Source organism: Chinchilla lanigera, unplaced genomic scaffold (assembly GCF_000276665.1).
Source record: "Chinchilla lanigera isolate Chin_1 unplaced genomic scaffold, ChiLan1.0 scaffold00036, whole genome shotgun sequence".
Lineage (NCBI taxonomy): Eukaryota > Metazoa > Chordata > Mammalia > Rodentia > Chinchillidae > Chinchilla > Chinchilla lanigera.
The window spans coordinates 3951160-3966673 of NW_004955437.1; the positions used below are offsets into that span (position 1 = coordinate 3951160).

A 15514-nucleotide genomic window follows, 5' to 3' on the forward strand; every position below is an offset into this window, starting at 1 on the left:
GGGCCCCGCACGGTGGGGCCGGGCCGGTGGCTGAGGTAATGGGGGCGGCGGCGGGGCCGCGCCGAACGGGGGCGGGGGCAGCGGGGCCTACGGGGACCAGCGACCGAGCGAGGTGGGGAACGGGGAAGCAGAGGGCTTCCCGAGCGGGTGGGGGCGGCGTGAAAACTCTGCCCTGGAGCGAGGGCGGCGGCGGCGAAGGAGAAGGCGAGCAGGGTGGGGAGCTGAAAGGAGAGGACCCCCTCCCGCACCCGCCATCTTGTCTCCCCCCCTCCCGGCTCTGGAAGCCGAGCCGCCAAGCCCCGCCCCCGTCACGATGTCCAATTGGCTGGGTCAGAGGAGAGTCCCGCCTCCCAATGGGGGGGGTCCCTTGGCCTCCCGGTTGCCCCTGATGGGCATGTCAGACGGCCAATAGGCTCTCGCCCCTGCCCCGCTCGTTCGCTGGCGCTCGCTTTCTGTGAGGGTCGGACTCCGAGTCAGTGAGTCTCTGGTGCGCTCTCCCTCCCCTGTGGAGAGATGTTATTTCCCTCCTTTCTCCTGCGCCGAGGAGTGACGGTTCTTCTGGCAGAGGGGCCCCTTCGAGGGGCAGGGGCCTTGACTGCGGTCTTCCCTCGTCTGAGTAGCTCGGCTGGAGCGCAGGGGGTCCCGACTAAATGCAGAAACTCCTCATTCTTGGGGGTGGGCGAGGAGGGGCGCAGGGGCCGCTGAGCAGCAGGGCGGGCGGTATTTTCGAGGTGCGTATGTGGGAAGAGCGGCGTAGGTCGAGAAAACTCCCGCCAAAAGAAAGCGGGTGTAGACTGTCAGCCCGTTGTGGGCGAAACTCGCTCGTTTCCCCAGCAGCGGCCGCTGCCCTGCGGCGGGCTGCGCCCGAGAGCGTGGGCAGCGCCGGGGGGCGGGGGCGGTGCCTGCAGTTGGTTCCGAGATTCCTGAGCGGCGGGCAGGGAGAAGGTGGGAGGAAGGGTGTAGAGCGGCTCTAACCGTAAACTATTGAAAGTTGGTGTTCAGTTCAGATGGGCGCGCTCTCCTCCGGAGCTGGCCGCCTGCCTCTAATCCCAGGCCGCGGGAGGCTGAGGCAGAGGGGTCCCTGCAGGTTTGAGGCCAGCCTGGGCTCTGTAGTCAGTTGAAGGCCAGTCTGGACTACATAGGGAGACCCTGTCTCAAAAATTATTATGATCATTTTTTAAAAGAAGCATAAACCAAAAACTCCGCTCTCCTACGAGCTCCCTGCCCTAGGAGTGGTGGGCGGTAAAGCAGGTGTGTTGGCCCCAAGCTGCGTCTAGTGAATTGGCGCTTGTCAGGAGTCCGGTGGCCAAGGGCCTCTGGAGCCTGGACAGAACTGCTGTGATGATTCTGTTTCCTTTGGCTCCAAGTGGGGTGTGTGCCTCCCTGCCTGGCGTTGCTTCTCAGCCAACTTTGGTTTGTTTGTTTCAGACACATGTGGGGTTGGAAGGGCTTTAAAGTAAGGATGTAAACTTTACCGGCGCATGCCTGTGATCCCAGCACTTGGGAGGCCGAGGCAGGAGGATTCTTGTGAGTTCAAGGCCAGCCTGGACTACATGGCAAGGCCCTGTTCCAACCCCCTGCCACATCCCAAAAGTAAGGATCTTAGTAATATGAACAAGTAGTAACCCTTAAGAGATAGATTTTATTGCAGTTGTTTTATGGGCGGTGTAGGGAGGCACGGAAAGATTGAGACGTTTTCCAGGTCACGTGAAGCCACGGTTAGAACCTAGATTGCCCCAGAGCCTCTTTGTATACCGACCGTGGCATCGCTGTGGTGTTCTTACCTCCCTATAGATGAGGTGAACAGATCCGAAGGTCTGGCTTCAAATTGTAGCCTCTTCACTTACTCTGCCCTGAGAGTGACACCTTTTTGAGCTTCTGTTTCTTTATCTTGTAAAGTGGAGGTGATAACCTGTATACTGTTTCTCGGGGGAGCTGAGAAGGGACGGGGCTTTGTAGCTTGTGAGCTAAGTTACCATCTCCACTCTATGTAAGGGTGGCAGATCCTGCAACTCGGGTGATACCGCTTTTCTCGGTAAAATCCCCTCTCTGCTCATACCTTCCGCGTCTCTGGCCACACTGTGGGGCACCATGTCTCCCGAAGTCTTTCTGGCGACGATAGCTTTGACAACTGCCTACCCCTACCACAGCTTCTTAGGAGCTCGTCATAATTCCCCGTATCCCCAGAGGGAGGCGGAAGACTTAGGGCTTTCCGTTTGCCGGACAGGGGCAGGCTAGGTGTATGTGTTTCGGGAGAGAGACTTTCAAGATACAATGTGTCGAGAGTCTTCCTGGCTGCTGCTCCAGTTGTCTTGGCCTTTAGTCCAGTGAGGAGCCCAGACAGGCCGTGTGGCGCCCACCGTTTCTGCTTGGGAATGTACTAGCTGTTTATCCGGGATGCTGCCTTTGCAGGAAATGCCCTGCATACTCTATTTTGAAGCCCTTAGTCCACATGTGATAGGCATTTCGGATTCCTTAACCGTGGGCAGGGCCTGGAGAGAAGGCTTCCCATGGGGAGATGGATTGGGAGAGGGCTCCAGATCTGCAGATTCCTGATCCTCTCTTGGGGCCCACTGTTCATATACAGTGCTTAGAAGTGGCTGCTGTTCTTTCCTTCTTTCCCTTCCTCCCACGTCCCTTCCTCTCCCCTACCATCCTTTCCTTCCATCCTGTCTCTCCCTCTGTCCCTCTCCGTCTTTTCTGACAGGGTCTTGCTATGTTGCCCAGGCTGGCCACGTAGCTGGGACTGTAGATGTGTGCCGCCACACCCAGCCTGTTTCTTTGAGTCCTCAGCCACCCTCTCACAGTTAGCTGTCCCACAGCCGTATGCGCGTCATTACTTAGGTTAGGGTCTCTTTGCTTTTCTGTCTGTTCAGTTATCAGATAGAGCTCCTTGAGGACTGGATTCACAAGTGTTTGATCTCTCCTTTTATTCACCTAGTACTTATTGAGTGCTCATCTAAGGAACTGGGCATCGCTCCAGGCATGAGGGATAGAGCGGTGAACAAGATAGGCAAGAATCCTCAGCCTGATGGTGCTTATGTTCTAGCAGAAGGACCCAAAATAAACCTTATAAATGAGCACATTACATAGCGTGGTAGAAGGTGGTGTGACAGGGGAAAACAGCAGAGGGTAAGGTCTGCTGCTGATGGAGGAGAGGGAGTTGCAGTTTGTTGTTGTTGTTGTTTGTCTTTTTGAGACAGGGTCTCGCTGTGCAGTTCAGGCTGGCCTTGAGCTCACTTTGTAGCCCAGGCTGGCCCTGAACTCCCAGCGATCCTCCTGCCTCAGCCTGCCGGGTGCTGGGATTACAGGCATGCACCCCCACGCCCGGCTGCAGTTTCAGATGGAGTTCTCAGAGAAGGCCTCGCTGAGAAGTGTTTGTGGGAGCACCTGAAGGGGAAGCCATGTGGGCACCTGAGAGGCAGGTTGTTCAGACAGGAACAGCTAGCTGGTCTTCTCGGTGGCCGCTTGGTCAGATGGAATGTGAACAGGTGTGTGTGTGTATCTAGCTCACGGTCTCCTGGCCTTCTCCCCTCAGGCCTGTCTCCTCGTTCCCAGGTGCCATGAGGAAGCCCCGCCGGAAGTTGCGGCAGAATGCCGAGGGCCGGCGTTCCCCATCCCCCTACAGCCTGAAGTGCTCCCCGACCCGAGAGACGCTGACCTATGCCCAGGCCCAGCGGATTGTGGAGGTGGACATTGATGGACGCCTGCACCGTATCAGCATCTACGACCCGCTGAAGATCATCACTGAGGATGAGCTGACTGCTCAGGACATCACCGAGTGCAACAGTAACAAGGAAAACAGCGAGCAGCCTCAGTTCCCTGGCAAGTCCAAGAAGCCCTCGTCCAAGGGCAAAAAGAAGGAGTCCTGCTCCAAGCATGCGTCCGGTTCCTCCTTCCATCTGCCACAGCCCAGCTTCCGGGTGATGGATCCAGGCAACCAGCCCGAAGCGCCCCCGCTGCCCGCCGCCTATTACCGCTACATCGAGAAGCCGCCGGAAGAACTGGATGCAGAGGTCGAGTACGACATGGATGAGGAGGACCTGGCCTGGCTGGACATGGTGAACGAGAAGCGGCGAGCAGATGGGCACAGCTCAGTGTCGGCAGACACCTTCGAGCTGCTGGTGGACCGGCTGGAGAAGGAGTCCTACCTGGAGAGCCGCAGCCTTGGGGCCCAGCAGTCCCTCATCGATGAAGACGCCTTCTGCTGCGTGTGCCTGGATGATGAGTGCCACAACAGCAACGTCATTCTCTTCTGTGACATCTGCAACCTGGCCGTGCACCAGGAGTGCTACGGTGTCCCCTACATCCCCGAGGGCCAGTGGCTATGCCGCTGCTGCCTGCAGTCTCCCTCCCGGCCTGTGGATTGTGTCCTCTGCCCCAATAAGGGTGGTGCCTTCAAACAGACCAGCGATGGGCACTGGGCCCACGTAGTGTGTGCCATCTGGATCCCTGAGGTTTGCTTCGCCAACACTGTGTTCCTGGAGCCCATCGAGGGCATTGACAGTATCCCACCCGCCCGCTGGAAGCTGACCTGCTACATCTGCAAACAGAAGGGGCTGGGTGCCGCCATCCAGTGCCATAAAGTGAACTGCTACACAGCCTTCCACGTGACCTGCGCGCAGCGGGCCGGGCTCTTTATGAAGATCGAGCCCATGCGAGAAACCAGCCTCAACGGGACCATCTTCACCGTGCGCAAGACCGCCTACTGTGAGGCCCACTCGCCCCCCAGCACCGCCACGGCCAGGAAGAAGGGCGACTCCCCCAGCAGCCTCAGTGAGGCCGGGGATGAAGACGGGCTGAAGGAGGGTGGGAGGGAGGAAGAGGAAGAGGGGGAAGTGAAGGAGGAGGAGCAGGAAGGCCAAGGTAGGGCGGGTAGCCCCCTCAAGGCAGCACCCAAGAAGAGCAAGATGCGTGTGAAACAGAAGATCAAGAAGGAGCCAGAGGAGGCAGGCCGAGACACACTTTCCACCACGCCCGTGGTCACCGTCCCGCAGATACCCTCTTACAGGTGGGCCTGCCCACAGGGCTCTTCCGAGTTTCCTTCTGGGTTGGTCCTGGCGCTGGGAAGGGTTGGGCCCTTCCGCAGCTGTGGCTGATAGATGTCTATACCCTTCCGTGCCCCTAATTTAAACTTCTCTTTTGGAGCCTGGCCATATGGGTCCTCTTTTGTGGTTTTTGATTGTGCCCTCAGGGTAATGTGTTTCCTTTGATTTAGGGTGAAACAAACCATTTAAATTGCTTAGAAACTCAGGTGACATTTACCTCAGATAGCTGGGTGTGGTGGTGCACGCCTGTAATCCCAGCACTTGGGAGGCTGAGGCAGGAGGCTCTGTGAGTTTGAGGCCAGCCTGGGCTGCATAGTGAATTCAAGGCCAGCCCTGAACTATGTAGTGAGACCCTGTCTCAAAACAAAACAAAACAAAACAAAAAGTTGGGCAATATTTTTCAACAAGGCCATTAAGGGGCATTTTGGACAGGGAAATTCGTTAGAACTGTCCCATGCATTTCTTGATATTTAAAAATCTCTGGTTTATGTAAATGCCAGTTGTCTCCCCTCCCCTTATTATCTTCGTAATAACTGCAGGCACTCCCAAACAGTTTTCAGAAATCCTCAGGGGAATAGACGGTTCCTGATAAGGAGCCACTGTGTCTAGGGGTTGACACCTCTGCCAGCGGGCTCTGTCCTGGGTGTGACAGGGGCTTGTGTGAGGGAGGGGTGGTGTGGGGAGAACATTTTTTTTTTTTTTAATTTCTCCTTAGAAAAAGCTTTAGACCTAGGGGAAGTTCAGTGGGGTAATGAAACTGTCTGGGCCCCCACTGGTGCTGTAGGGAGATCATTGTGCCCCTTTCAAACTCTCAGTGAGGGAAGAGAGCTGACGGAGGGACGGGAGCTGGGCAGAGCAGTGTGAGTCAGGGAAACATTCCAAGCAGAGGCACAGGTCAAGGGCAATTCACTAGCAGATGTACAGTGTTAGAGCAGGAGCAGTGTTGGAGATTGTTCCATCTAATGTAGTCCTTGCACCTTCTCCCACATCCCCAGATGAAGAAACCACGGCCACAGGAGGTAAAGTTACTCCTTTATTCATTCGATGAGATATTTATTGAGCACGTACTACATGCCACATTCTGTTCTAAGGGATGGGACCAGGTAGAAAGATCCTGGACCCAGCGGAGGCTTCTGATGCCCCTCTAGGGTGTATGCTCTTGCTCTCTTGATGAGAAGGTTAGGGAGAAAGTAGTACTGGAAGGCAGTAGGGAACGAGTTGTGTGCAGGGGACAGGAAGCTAGATATACAGGCTGGGAAGTAGGCATGAGCGTGAGCCCAGCACAGGAAGCTGTTGTGTGCCGCGGCCCAAATGAGAATTTTGGTGACTCTGAATGTGTCTTTGAGACACAGAGCTATTCTGGGCTGCCTTTGCCCTGAGCTGTGTCTATGCTTTGTCCCCACGTGTAGCATAGCTATGCCCCGCGGTGGATGGACTCTGGGTATCACGTCTGTTTTTCTAGATCCCGCTCCCAGGCACTGGCTAAGCTGGCTGAGAACAGATAGACCTGTCTCTCAGTACCTTTGTCATCCGAACTGCTCTCAGCCTTGGTCTATTTGTAAATGAACCCATCACACAGACTTGTGAGAAATGAATGCGAGAATACAAGCAAAGCTCTTAGCACAGTGGCTGGCAAATAGTTAGTGCTCAATAAATGGTGGCTGCTGCTGCTGCTGCGTTGCTGCTATTTTTTATCATTATTCTCTTCCCTACTTGTGCAAATGCTGTCGGAACCCTCCATGGCCAAGAGGTGATAGAGGGAGGGGGCTGCCAGCATATGGGCAGGTGTGCTTGGCATGGGCGTTGATGGGGATCTGTCCTTTGGGAAAAGGCCTAGGCCTTGATTTTGGAAGCTTGGCTTTGGGGCAGGAATGTCTGAGCGGAGGTGAACAAGGCCTAGTTGAGCAGTGTCCTGGTGCCCATCCTCCTTAGGTTCCGTCTGTCTCGATTAGCCACATTTATCTTCCTTCCAGGGCAGTGGGGAGAAGAGATCAAAGCAGAGGAAATAAGAAGCCCTGAGGCCTGGCTTACCCTGTGAATAAGCAGTGCGGGGATGTACCATGGCAGAGAGATCATGGATTCAGATCCCACTCAGAAGCTCCCGTATTGTTAGCTGCATTCGTTGCTGTGACAGTTAATTCAATCCCTGTGCCTCAGCCGCCTTCCCATCTTAGGCAATGCAGGAATAATGCTATTCCTCTTACAGTATGTGTATTAGGATAGGGATTGTGTTTTCTCTTCATTCCTTTTTTACCCCTTTACCTTCCCTCCAGGTGTTATTTATTGGCTTAAACCTGGACTTTAAAACTTTTTTGGCTAAGTTTTCAGATCCTCCATTCTCTTACACCTTTAGACCCATTTTTTTTTTTTTTTTTTAATTTGGTTCCAAATTAGATCTTTTTAAGCAGCTAAGATTTTTGTGATGAAAAACAAGAGGTCAGACCACTCTAAGGGGTTGCATCTGGGATGAGAAAGCAGTAATTTGATGGGTGTTTTCCTCCCAGCATGGTGGTAAGCTGCCCCCTGGTTTGGTGGGAATCCTCAGCCACAGGAGGCAGTGGCCACATCGCCCGTAGCTTACTCAAGTTCCTGTTACCTTGTGCTGCCTTTATGAAGAGAAAGGGGGTGGGGTTGGGGCACAGGCCTGTTTCTCACTTAAAACATGGGATGAAGGGGTCCAGGAGCACAGGAAACAGAGGGTCAGGAGAGGGTTCTTTTGGAGGGTCAGGGCTGCAAGACAGGAGGTGGAGAAGCAAGTAAAATACCTCTTGCTGCATCTGAGCTGCTTAACTCTGCTGTCCTTTCAAGGCTTTCTCTGAGGTGAGGCATTTGGCCACTTTATTCTGTCTTCCTCTGTAAGGTTCAGAAATGAACCAGGATCTGGATAGGTTGCATGGGCTATCACCTGGGCTGCCCACTGACCCTGTCTTTCACTTCCCTGTGCCTCTACTCAAGGTTGAACAAGATCTGTAGTGGTCTCTCCTTTCAGAGGAAAACCCAGTTCATGCAGCGGCTGCACAACTACTGGCTGTTGAAGCGGCAGGCCCGGAATGGTATTCCCCTCATCCGGCGCCTGCACTCGCACTTGCAGTCGCAAAGAAACGCCGAGCAGGTAGGTGCAGTGGTGAGAGGAGGCCAGCGGAGGGAGGTGGAAGAGAAGGAGTGAGGGCTGGCCCCGGTTCCTGAGCCCTCTGTGGAACCTTTGCCTTTGGGGGTCACCCCTGTCTCTGGGTGACCCACCCCATGCACAGCCGCCATTGCTACAGTGATCTTCAGAGCTGACAGCAGCCCCTACTGGGTGGAAGAGGCTCGCCTTAGGAGCAGTCCTGGGAGAGTGGAGGGCCAACCCCGCTTCCCTGTGTGCAGGGACAGTGCTGCAGATACGGCAGAAGGGAAGAGGTGGGCTGATGAGTGTCGGGCCACTACACTGTGCGTCATAGAAAAAGAGCTTTTTCTCAAGACACTACATTGATCTGCCATCTGCCAAAAAAATGTGTCCTAGTAAATACACAAATTTGTAATCTTAGTTGCGGGGTACAGCCCGTCCATTGGTGGTAGCCATTAGCCATTAGCACCTGGAGTAGCTGCATGTTCAATGTCTTCTGCTCCTCCTTTCCCTTGTGTTTTTTAATCTTTCATTTTCTGTCCTCCTCTACCTGCTTCATGACTAGTCTTTGACTCTTTCACACTGCTGCTCCAGAGAAGCTGGGCTTCTTGTGTCTGGTGCTTGAACATTCCATCTCATATTATGTTTGCCTGTTGTAACTCAGCTTCTGAAAGGCAGGTGTATGTTTGGTCCCCCTTCAACCTTTGGTCCACGTGCTTTCCTGAAGCCTCCCCTAAAATGTCAGTGACCTCCTCCGAGCACATCTTTCCTCAGGTTGTCACCATTTTGACCATCCAGGTGCAGTTGACATTGCCTGTCGCCATATCTAAGAGGTCCTGTGTAACACCATTTCTCATTTTGGTCCCCATGATTGGTTGCATCCTGGGCTGATCCTACTTCTTGCTCTTTGAATGTTCTATGCAGCCTCACCGCCTGCTTGTTTGCTGGAAAACATGCTCGCTGTCATAACTGAATGTAACTGTGTGGCAGTAGCTCTTGATTTTTGTTTTATTCTTACCCCTCTCCCTTTTGCCTTCTGTTCCTCTGGGCTATTTCCAGGTGGATGTTGTTACCCTTAACTCTGATCCTGAGAACTGAATCCATTATCTTACGCTCAGTAAACTTTTCCCCTATTTTTGTCCAAGAACCTCCCTTCCAACCTCCCATCAAGAAGTCCCCCCTGGGGAGTCACTTCTGATTCTTTCTCCCAGAATGGGTCGCAGTCTGTCATCCCCCAGGCTTTTTTGTGGGACCTATCAGCATGGCTCTTCGTTCCATTCCACAGTTGCTGGGCCTCTCAGCGATAGTGCTCTAGGTGGTCTTCGGCCTGTAAGTTTTTCTGTCTAACTCACATACCATTTTCTTTTTTCTTTGTCCTTTTTTTTTTTTTTGAGACAGAGTCTCGCTATGCAGTTCAGGCTGGCCTCAGTGGAACTGAGCTCACTTTGTAGCCTGGGCTGGTGTCGAACTTATAACGATCCTCCTGCCTCAGCTTCCCGAGTGCTGGAATTACTGGCGTGTACCACCACGCCCGGCTTTTTTTTTTTTTTTTTTTTTGGTCTTATACCGTTTTTTTTCTATCCTGTCACTTTCTTTTCCAGAATATGCTCTTCTGCCCCAGGCAGGCCGAGTCCAGACTCTTGCCTGGGGTTTGAGGCTTGTTCCTGCCTGGGTCCTGGGGCTCTGCGGCTTTCGTGATTCTCCAGCTTCTCCGCTCTGGCCAGCCCATTTTGCTACTAAGCAAAGACTCATTAATCTGTCTCCACATTTCTGCCTGTCTTGCTCTGTCAGTTCCACAAGAGGCCTTGCTTCTTGCTTTGCCTGTCCGTGTCCACGTTGTAGATGGTGGAGCTCTGCTCCTGTGAGATTACTTTTCCCCAAAAGCATTCCCTGACCTAACCTCTGCCTACCCAAGACTTTCTCTATTTAATGTCCTCTCATCATTGTATGTTCAGTTTACACCATCAGTTTTTGTCCTCGTTGTTCTAATAGGTGCTTGTGTTTCAGACCCTGTGTCTCTTCCTTCCCCCAGCAGCTGTCACTCTTCTAGACTGTGACCACAGCTTTTTATTGTTTTACCAGTATATTCAAGCCACATAGGACGAGCTAATAGAAAAAATTTTGCTTTGTTTTGCAGCCAAGTCAAAGCTCTAGGGTGAGATTTTTTTCCACCCCTGAGGTGTCTATTAGTTTTCTTCTGAAATTCTTTGCAGCCCTGAGGGCCGCAGCTGATCTGGGTATCCCTGGGGGTAGGCAGAAAGACTCCCGGCTCCCTCCGCGCAGCCTTTGTGCTGCAGTGGAGAAACACCGTCAGAAAGCCTGGACAGGCCGAGCAAGGTACTGGGCCGAGAGCCTGGGTCAAGAAGGGGACAGGATTGCTGTCTGCTGAAGCTGGCTGAGGCTGGAACAGAGAGAGGACTTTGGGCCAGAAGGAGGCCCCCAGCTCCTGCTCCTCTTGCCTCCTGCAGCGAGAGCAGGATGAGAAGACGAGTGCGGTAAAGGAAGAACTAAAATACTGGCAGAAGCTCCGGCACGACTTGGAGCGGGCACGGCTGCTGATTGAGCTGATTCGGAAGAGAGAAAAGCTCAAGCGGGAGCAGGTAAGCAGCAGTCCCCAGCTCCGTGGCTCTTGTTCAAGGTCGTTTCCTCCCACTCCTCGTGTGGCACGGGATACCCAGGCGCCCCTGCCTGGTGCCAGCTTGCTTCCCCGCCTCCACCTCAGCTCTGCAGGCTTCGCAGTCTGCCCACTCTGCGGTAGGTAGGGTTCTGTGGTTCATCATAAGCTTAGTATCAGGCCTGCACGCATTCCTAGGGTTTCTGCTTGGGGAAGTTTCAGGGGAGGGGCCTTGAGTATCTTGAAAAGCTTCTCAGGCTGTTCTCATGGGCATTGTTGGTTGAAAAACTATGGCCTGGGAGCTTCTGAGGATTCTCACGTGGCCCTTAAACACTTCCAGTCTTACATCATTTGAGGTGTCTAACCTCAGTTCCAGGAGATTCTGTGCCCAGGAGCATGGGGAATGTTAAAATAAGGGTGGAGTGTAGGGCTTCAGGGGATACAAGGTCTGGCACCAGATGGGGTTTAAATCCTGACTCTAGGGTTTACTGTGCAATGTTAGGCAGGTTGCTTAATCTCTTGAAGCGTTCATATCCTCACCTGTAACATGGAGCCGTTGATGGATCCTACGTCAGTGTTGTGAGGATTTGATGCTTTGTGTGTGGAAAAAGATCTTCGAGCCCAGGGATGAAGCTCAGGGGCACAGCGCCTGCCTGGCAAGCGCAGGGTCCTGAGTTCAGTTCCCGGTACCAAAAAAAAAAAATCTTCTAACAGTGGCAGGCATGTAGTAAGGGCTGTAGAAGGGTCAGGGGCCGTCATTATTGTCTCCACTGATGCCCTTTGTCTTGCTAAAGTGTCTGTTGTGCTCTGCACACAGCCGAAAGCAAAGTACTATTAATTGAATGGATATGCCAGAAGTGTTCTCTTTGGTCCAGGAATAGCAGCTGTTACTCACATGGTTCAGAGGCCTGAGTTAAAAATGTTCCTTTTTCCAACCTTGCATCGCCGTTTAGCTCCAGCACGAACCCTTCTCCAGCAGGTCAAGAGGCTTGAGTTTCTGCTTCCAGTCAGGGGTAGCCCTCATTGCCCTTAGCGCAGGTGCCCTGGAGAGCGTCCTGTGACCTCTGCAGCTCTAAGTCAGTGCGATCCCAGGCTTGGACCCACAGCTGACCTTCTGCTCTGTTTCTACTTCTGAGAAACGGAAGAGAGAAGGCAGCTCTGGCCCTGGGGAAGCAGGCAGACTTGATTTGATGAGGCCTGGACGGGGCGGGAACTTCTTATAGTCTAATTCACAGCTTCCCAGCTGGTGCTCATGTAGGACACACACGGAAAATAACGTTTTCCCAGCAGCTGCTGTAAACATACGAGGCTGATGGGATAGGGGGGCCTGGCTACCCCAGGCTGACGTGTGTGCTCCGCATGCTGGTGGGCCAGTGTCTCAGCACACCTTGCAGGAGATTCTGGCCAAGGCACATCTGACTTTATCAGTGTGCTCCTTGATGAGGACCTCAGTCAGTCAGGTTCAAATACTGCTGCGTTTTTCTAGCCAGGGGAGCTTGGACTGGTGACTTCATCAGACAGTTTCCCAAAGGCAGATTCCATACTTGTAAAATGGGGATGATGATTTTCCTCCCGGAGTTATTGTGGTGATCCCGGGAGGTAACCCAGGGAAGCAGTGTGGTGCATGGGTCAAGAGCGCGTGCTGGGGGGCCACAGCCTCTGGGACTGAGTCCTAGCACTGCCCTTGTTCACCGGGTGACCTTTGGCCAGTTGCTTTGTCTCTCTGCGCTGCTTCTCTGTAAAATACCTCATCTGTACCTACCTCCGACATCCACGTAATTACATAAAGTGCTTAAGACATTACCTGGTGTTTAGTACGGAGTGTAGACGCACTGATTGTTACAGTCACAATTAGTACCTTAAGTCTTGGTAGGGGTATTGATACCTAGAAAGCATTCACAAAATGGCAGCTGCTTTAGTTTGTCTTTTGCTGTAATGGAATGTCACAGACTGGGTAATTTATAAAGAAAAGAACTTTATTTCAAGTGGCTCACAGCCCCAGAGGCTGGCAAGTACACGTGCGAGGCCTAGAGAGGCTCTCGGGCTACATTATGTCTTGGTGCAAAGCAGGACAAGGCCGCCTGAGTGGGAGAGGCTGCTTCTGCAAGAGCCCACTCCTGTGGGGCCCAGCCGTGCCCACGGGAACTCCCAGGAGAGCAGCTCGAGGGTGTGGCCCCCTCCCACACTCCGCTCTGGGGCTGAAGGCTCGCCATGGAGAGCTGGGAGACACCGCCAAGGTGCAGCGCCGCTGGTAGTGCCAGCAGGTAGTGCTGGTAGTGCTGCACCTGGGCTTTGGGTGGCGCAGAGCTTCTGCAGCAGTCAGCTCAGTACCTGTGAAAATTTGTGGTCCATGATTGGTGGCAGTCAGGCTGCAGAGAAAGAGTTTCAGTAATCCTTGGCAGGGATGTCCTGGTCACCTCCCACCTCCCTGCAGGTCAAGATCCAGCAGGCTGCCATGGAGCTGCAGCTGATGCCATTCAATGTGCTGCTGAGGACGACGCTGGACCTGCTGCAGGAGAAGGATCCTGCGCACATCTTTGCCGAACCTGTCAACCTGAGTGAGGCAAGTTCCCCTGACTTCCTCAGCAGCAGCAGCACCCGCTGAGCTGGACGCAGGGTCAGTGTAGGCTGGGAGGGGTTTGGGCCACAGGAAGTGCAGGACTGAGTGGGTGCGGTGTCTGGCTAGGCCAGGACACTTGGTTGAGGTGAGGGGTAGCAGGAGGCAGGGCGGGCCAGCCCCTGAGCCTCTGAATGAGGTAGGCATGGCCACACAGAGAGCGGGAGGCCACGAGTGCCCGAGAAGGGTGCGCCTGTTTGGCTAGTAAATGGTTGTTGTAATTGTACAGGTTTTATATGTTTAGGTTCCAGATTACCTGGAATTCATATCCAAGCCAATGGATTTTTCTACTATGAGGCGGAAGCTGGAGTCCCACCTGTACTGCACCTTGGAGGAGTTTGAGGAGGACTTTAACCTTATAGTTACCAACTGCATGAAGTATAATGCTAAAGACACAATTTTCCACCGAGCAGCTGTCCGCTTGCGGGACCTGGGAGGGGCCGTCCTACGGCATGCCCGGCGGCAGGCAGAGAACATCGGCTATGACCCCGAGAGGGGCACCCACCTGCCGGAATCACCCAAATTGGAAGACTTTTACCGCTTCTCCTGGGAGGACGGTGAGAAGTCTGGACGGGTGGGGAGGAGAGGGACCAGGAGAGACACAGGGCCAGAGTGCGGAGAGCCAGGGCTCAGGGCGGGCCTGGGGCCGTAGCGTGGACTCCAGAGGCCAAGCTGCGGGCAGGCACAGCCTGTGGCTGGACTAGTTCCACGGTTAACATGGAACCAGGCTACTGAGTACTTCTGGAGTGGTAGGAAAGGGGAGCCAGGTGCTGCCGCCTGTTAGAAAGCTAAGGCCCCACCAGGTTCTTCTCTCCCCGAGCCTCCTGTGCGGCACTGGAGCGGGGGCAGGGGCGAACACGGCGGGTGTGTGCGGCTCCTTCGGAAGCGTGCAGGTGGAGGACCAGAAACAGAAGTGCCTCTGAGCCGCACTGCCTGCCCGCTCTGCTTCTCCGCGCAGCAAGCAGTCACTCAGGCCAGGGGATTGCGAGCGCCTCGTGCCTGCTCCGCGGAGCCCTAATCGTGACTGTCAACTGCTTCCTGCAGCTGTTTCCCACACTCTGACCTTGCTGCCCCGTGGCTGCCTTCCAGAAAGCGGTGTCACAGGGCCGAGGGCCCGCAGTGACGCCACCGGAAGTCCCTGGCCTGGGCATTCCAGGAGAGTCTTTTGCATCCGAAGGACTTGGTCCCTTTCCCTTGCCCTGGACTGGGCAGGTCCTTCAGCCCCTTCTGTCCTCCCTTCTCCCTGGCAGTGGACAACATCCTCATTCCAGAGAACCGGGCCCATTTGTCCCCAGAGGTGCAGCTGAAGGAGCTGCTGGAGAAACTGGATCTGGTGAGCGCCATGCGGTCCAGCGGGGCCCGCACCCGCCGCGTCCGCCTACTGCGCCGGGAGATCAACGCCCTTCGGCACAAGCTGGCGCAGCCGCCACCGCCGCCACAGCTGCCCTCCCTGAGTAAGACAGTGCCCAATGGAGAGCTGCCCGTGGGGCCCCGGCGGGATGCGGCAGTTGTGGAGCAGGGCCTGCAGGAGGAGCCGGAAGACGACGGGGACAGAGGTGAGAGCGATGCCAAGCTGAGGTCTCCTGCGAGTGTTCTTCCCTACATCAGCTCTCGCCCTAAGGGCCAGCAGAAACCCTCAGAAGAGTCACCCTTCCATGTTGCCTCAGGGGATGATATTAAAAACATTTCATAATCAATGGAAACCAGAATTTACCTGTCAGAATAGAAGTTGGCTGTTAGAGTCGGCTGGGCGCCTGATGGCCCCTGGTGTGGTTGTTTAGCTGCTGAACTGTGGGGACTTTAGGGAGTTTCCGGTGCTAGAGCTCAGCAGCTGATCACTCTTCACTTAAGAAATCTCATGGTATTTTGCACCTAATGTGGCCGTGTTGTACATTCCAATTAAACATCAGCCTGACTTCTACCACCGTGGAGAGAGGCTCCTAGAACAGGTGAGGTTGGGGTGCAGGGGTTCAGCAGGGAACAAGAGACCTTACACGTGGCCCAGGCTCTGGAGCTGCCCCTTGGTTTTGGCCACAGTGAGTTGAGTCAACAGGCCCATCCTAAACGGAGGCCAGGCTGCAAGAACAGCTGGGGCAGTGGCAAACTTTTCAGTGCTCTCAACCATAGAA

At 54.3% G+C, this 15514-nt stretch overlaps 1 protein-coding gene across 1 annotated transcript in view; it reads left to right on the forward strand.

Annotated features, from left to right (window-relative positions):
* The window catches only part of Brpf3 (bromodomain and PHD finger containing, 3), a gene marked incomplete at its 5' end in the record, with an annotated part of 33974 nt that continues 18460 nt past the window's right edge, over window positions 1-15514 (forward strand). The window contains 7 exon segments of the mRNA XM_005389580.2: window positions 1-35; window positions 3539-5011; window positions 8004-8160; window positions 10623-10754; window positions 13203-13331; window positions 13630-13942; window positions 14636-14941. Of these exon segments, the coding sequence (XP_005389637.1) occupies window positions 3564-5011; window positions 8004-8160; window positions 10623-10754; window positions 13203-13331; window positions 13630-13942; window positions 14636-14941 (2485 nt within the window).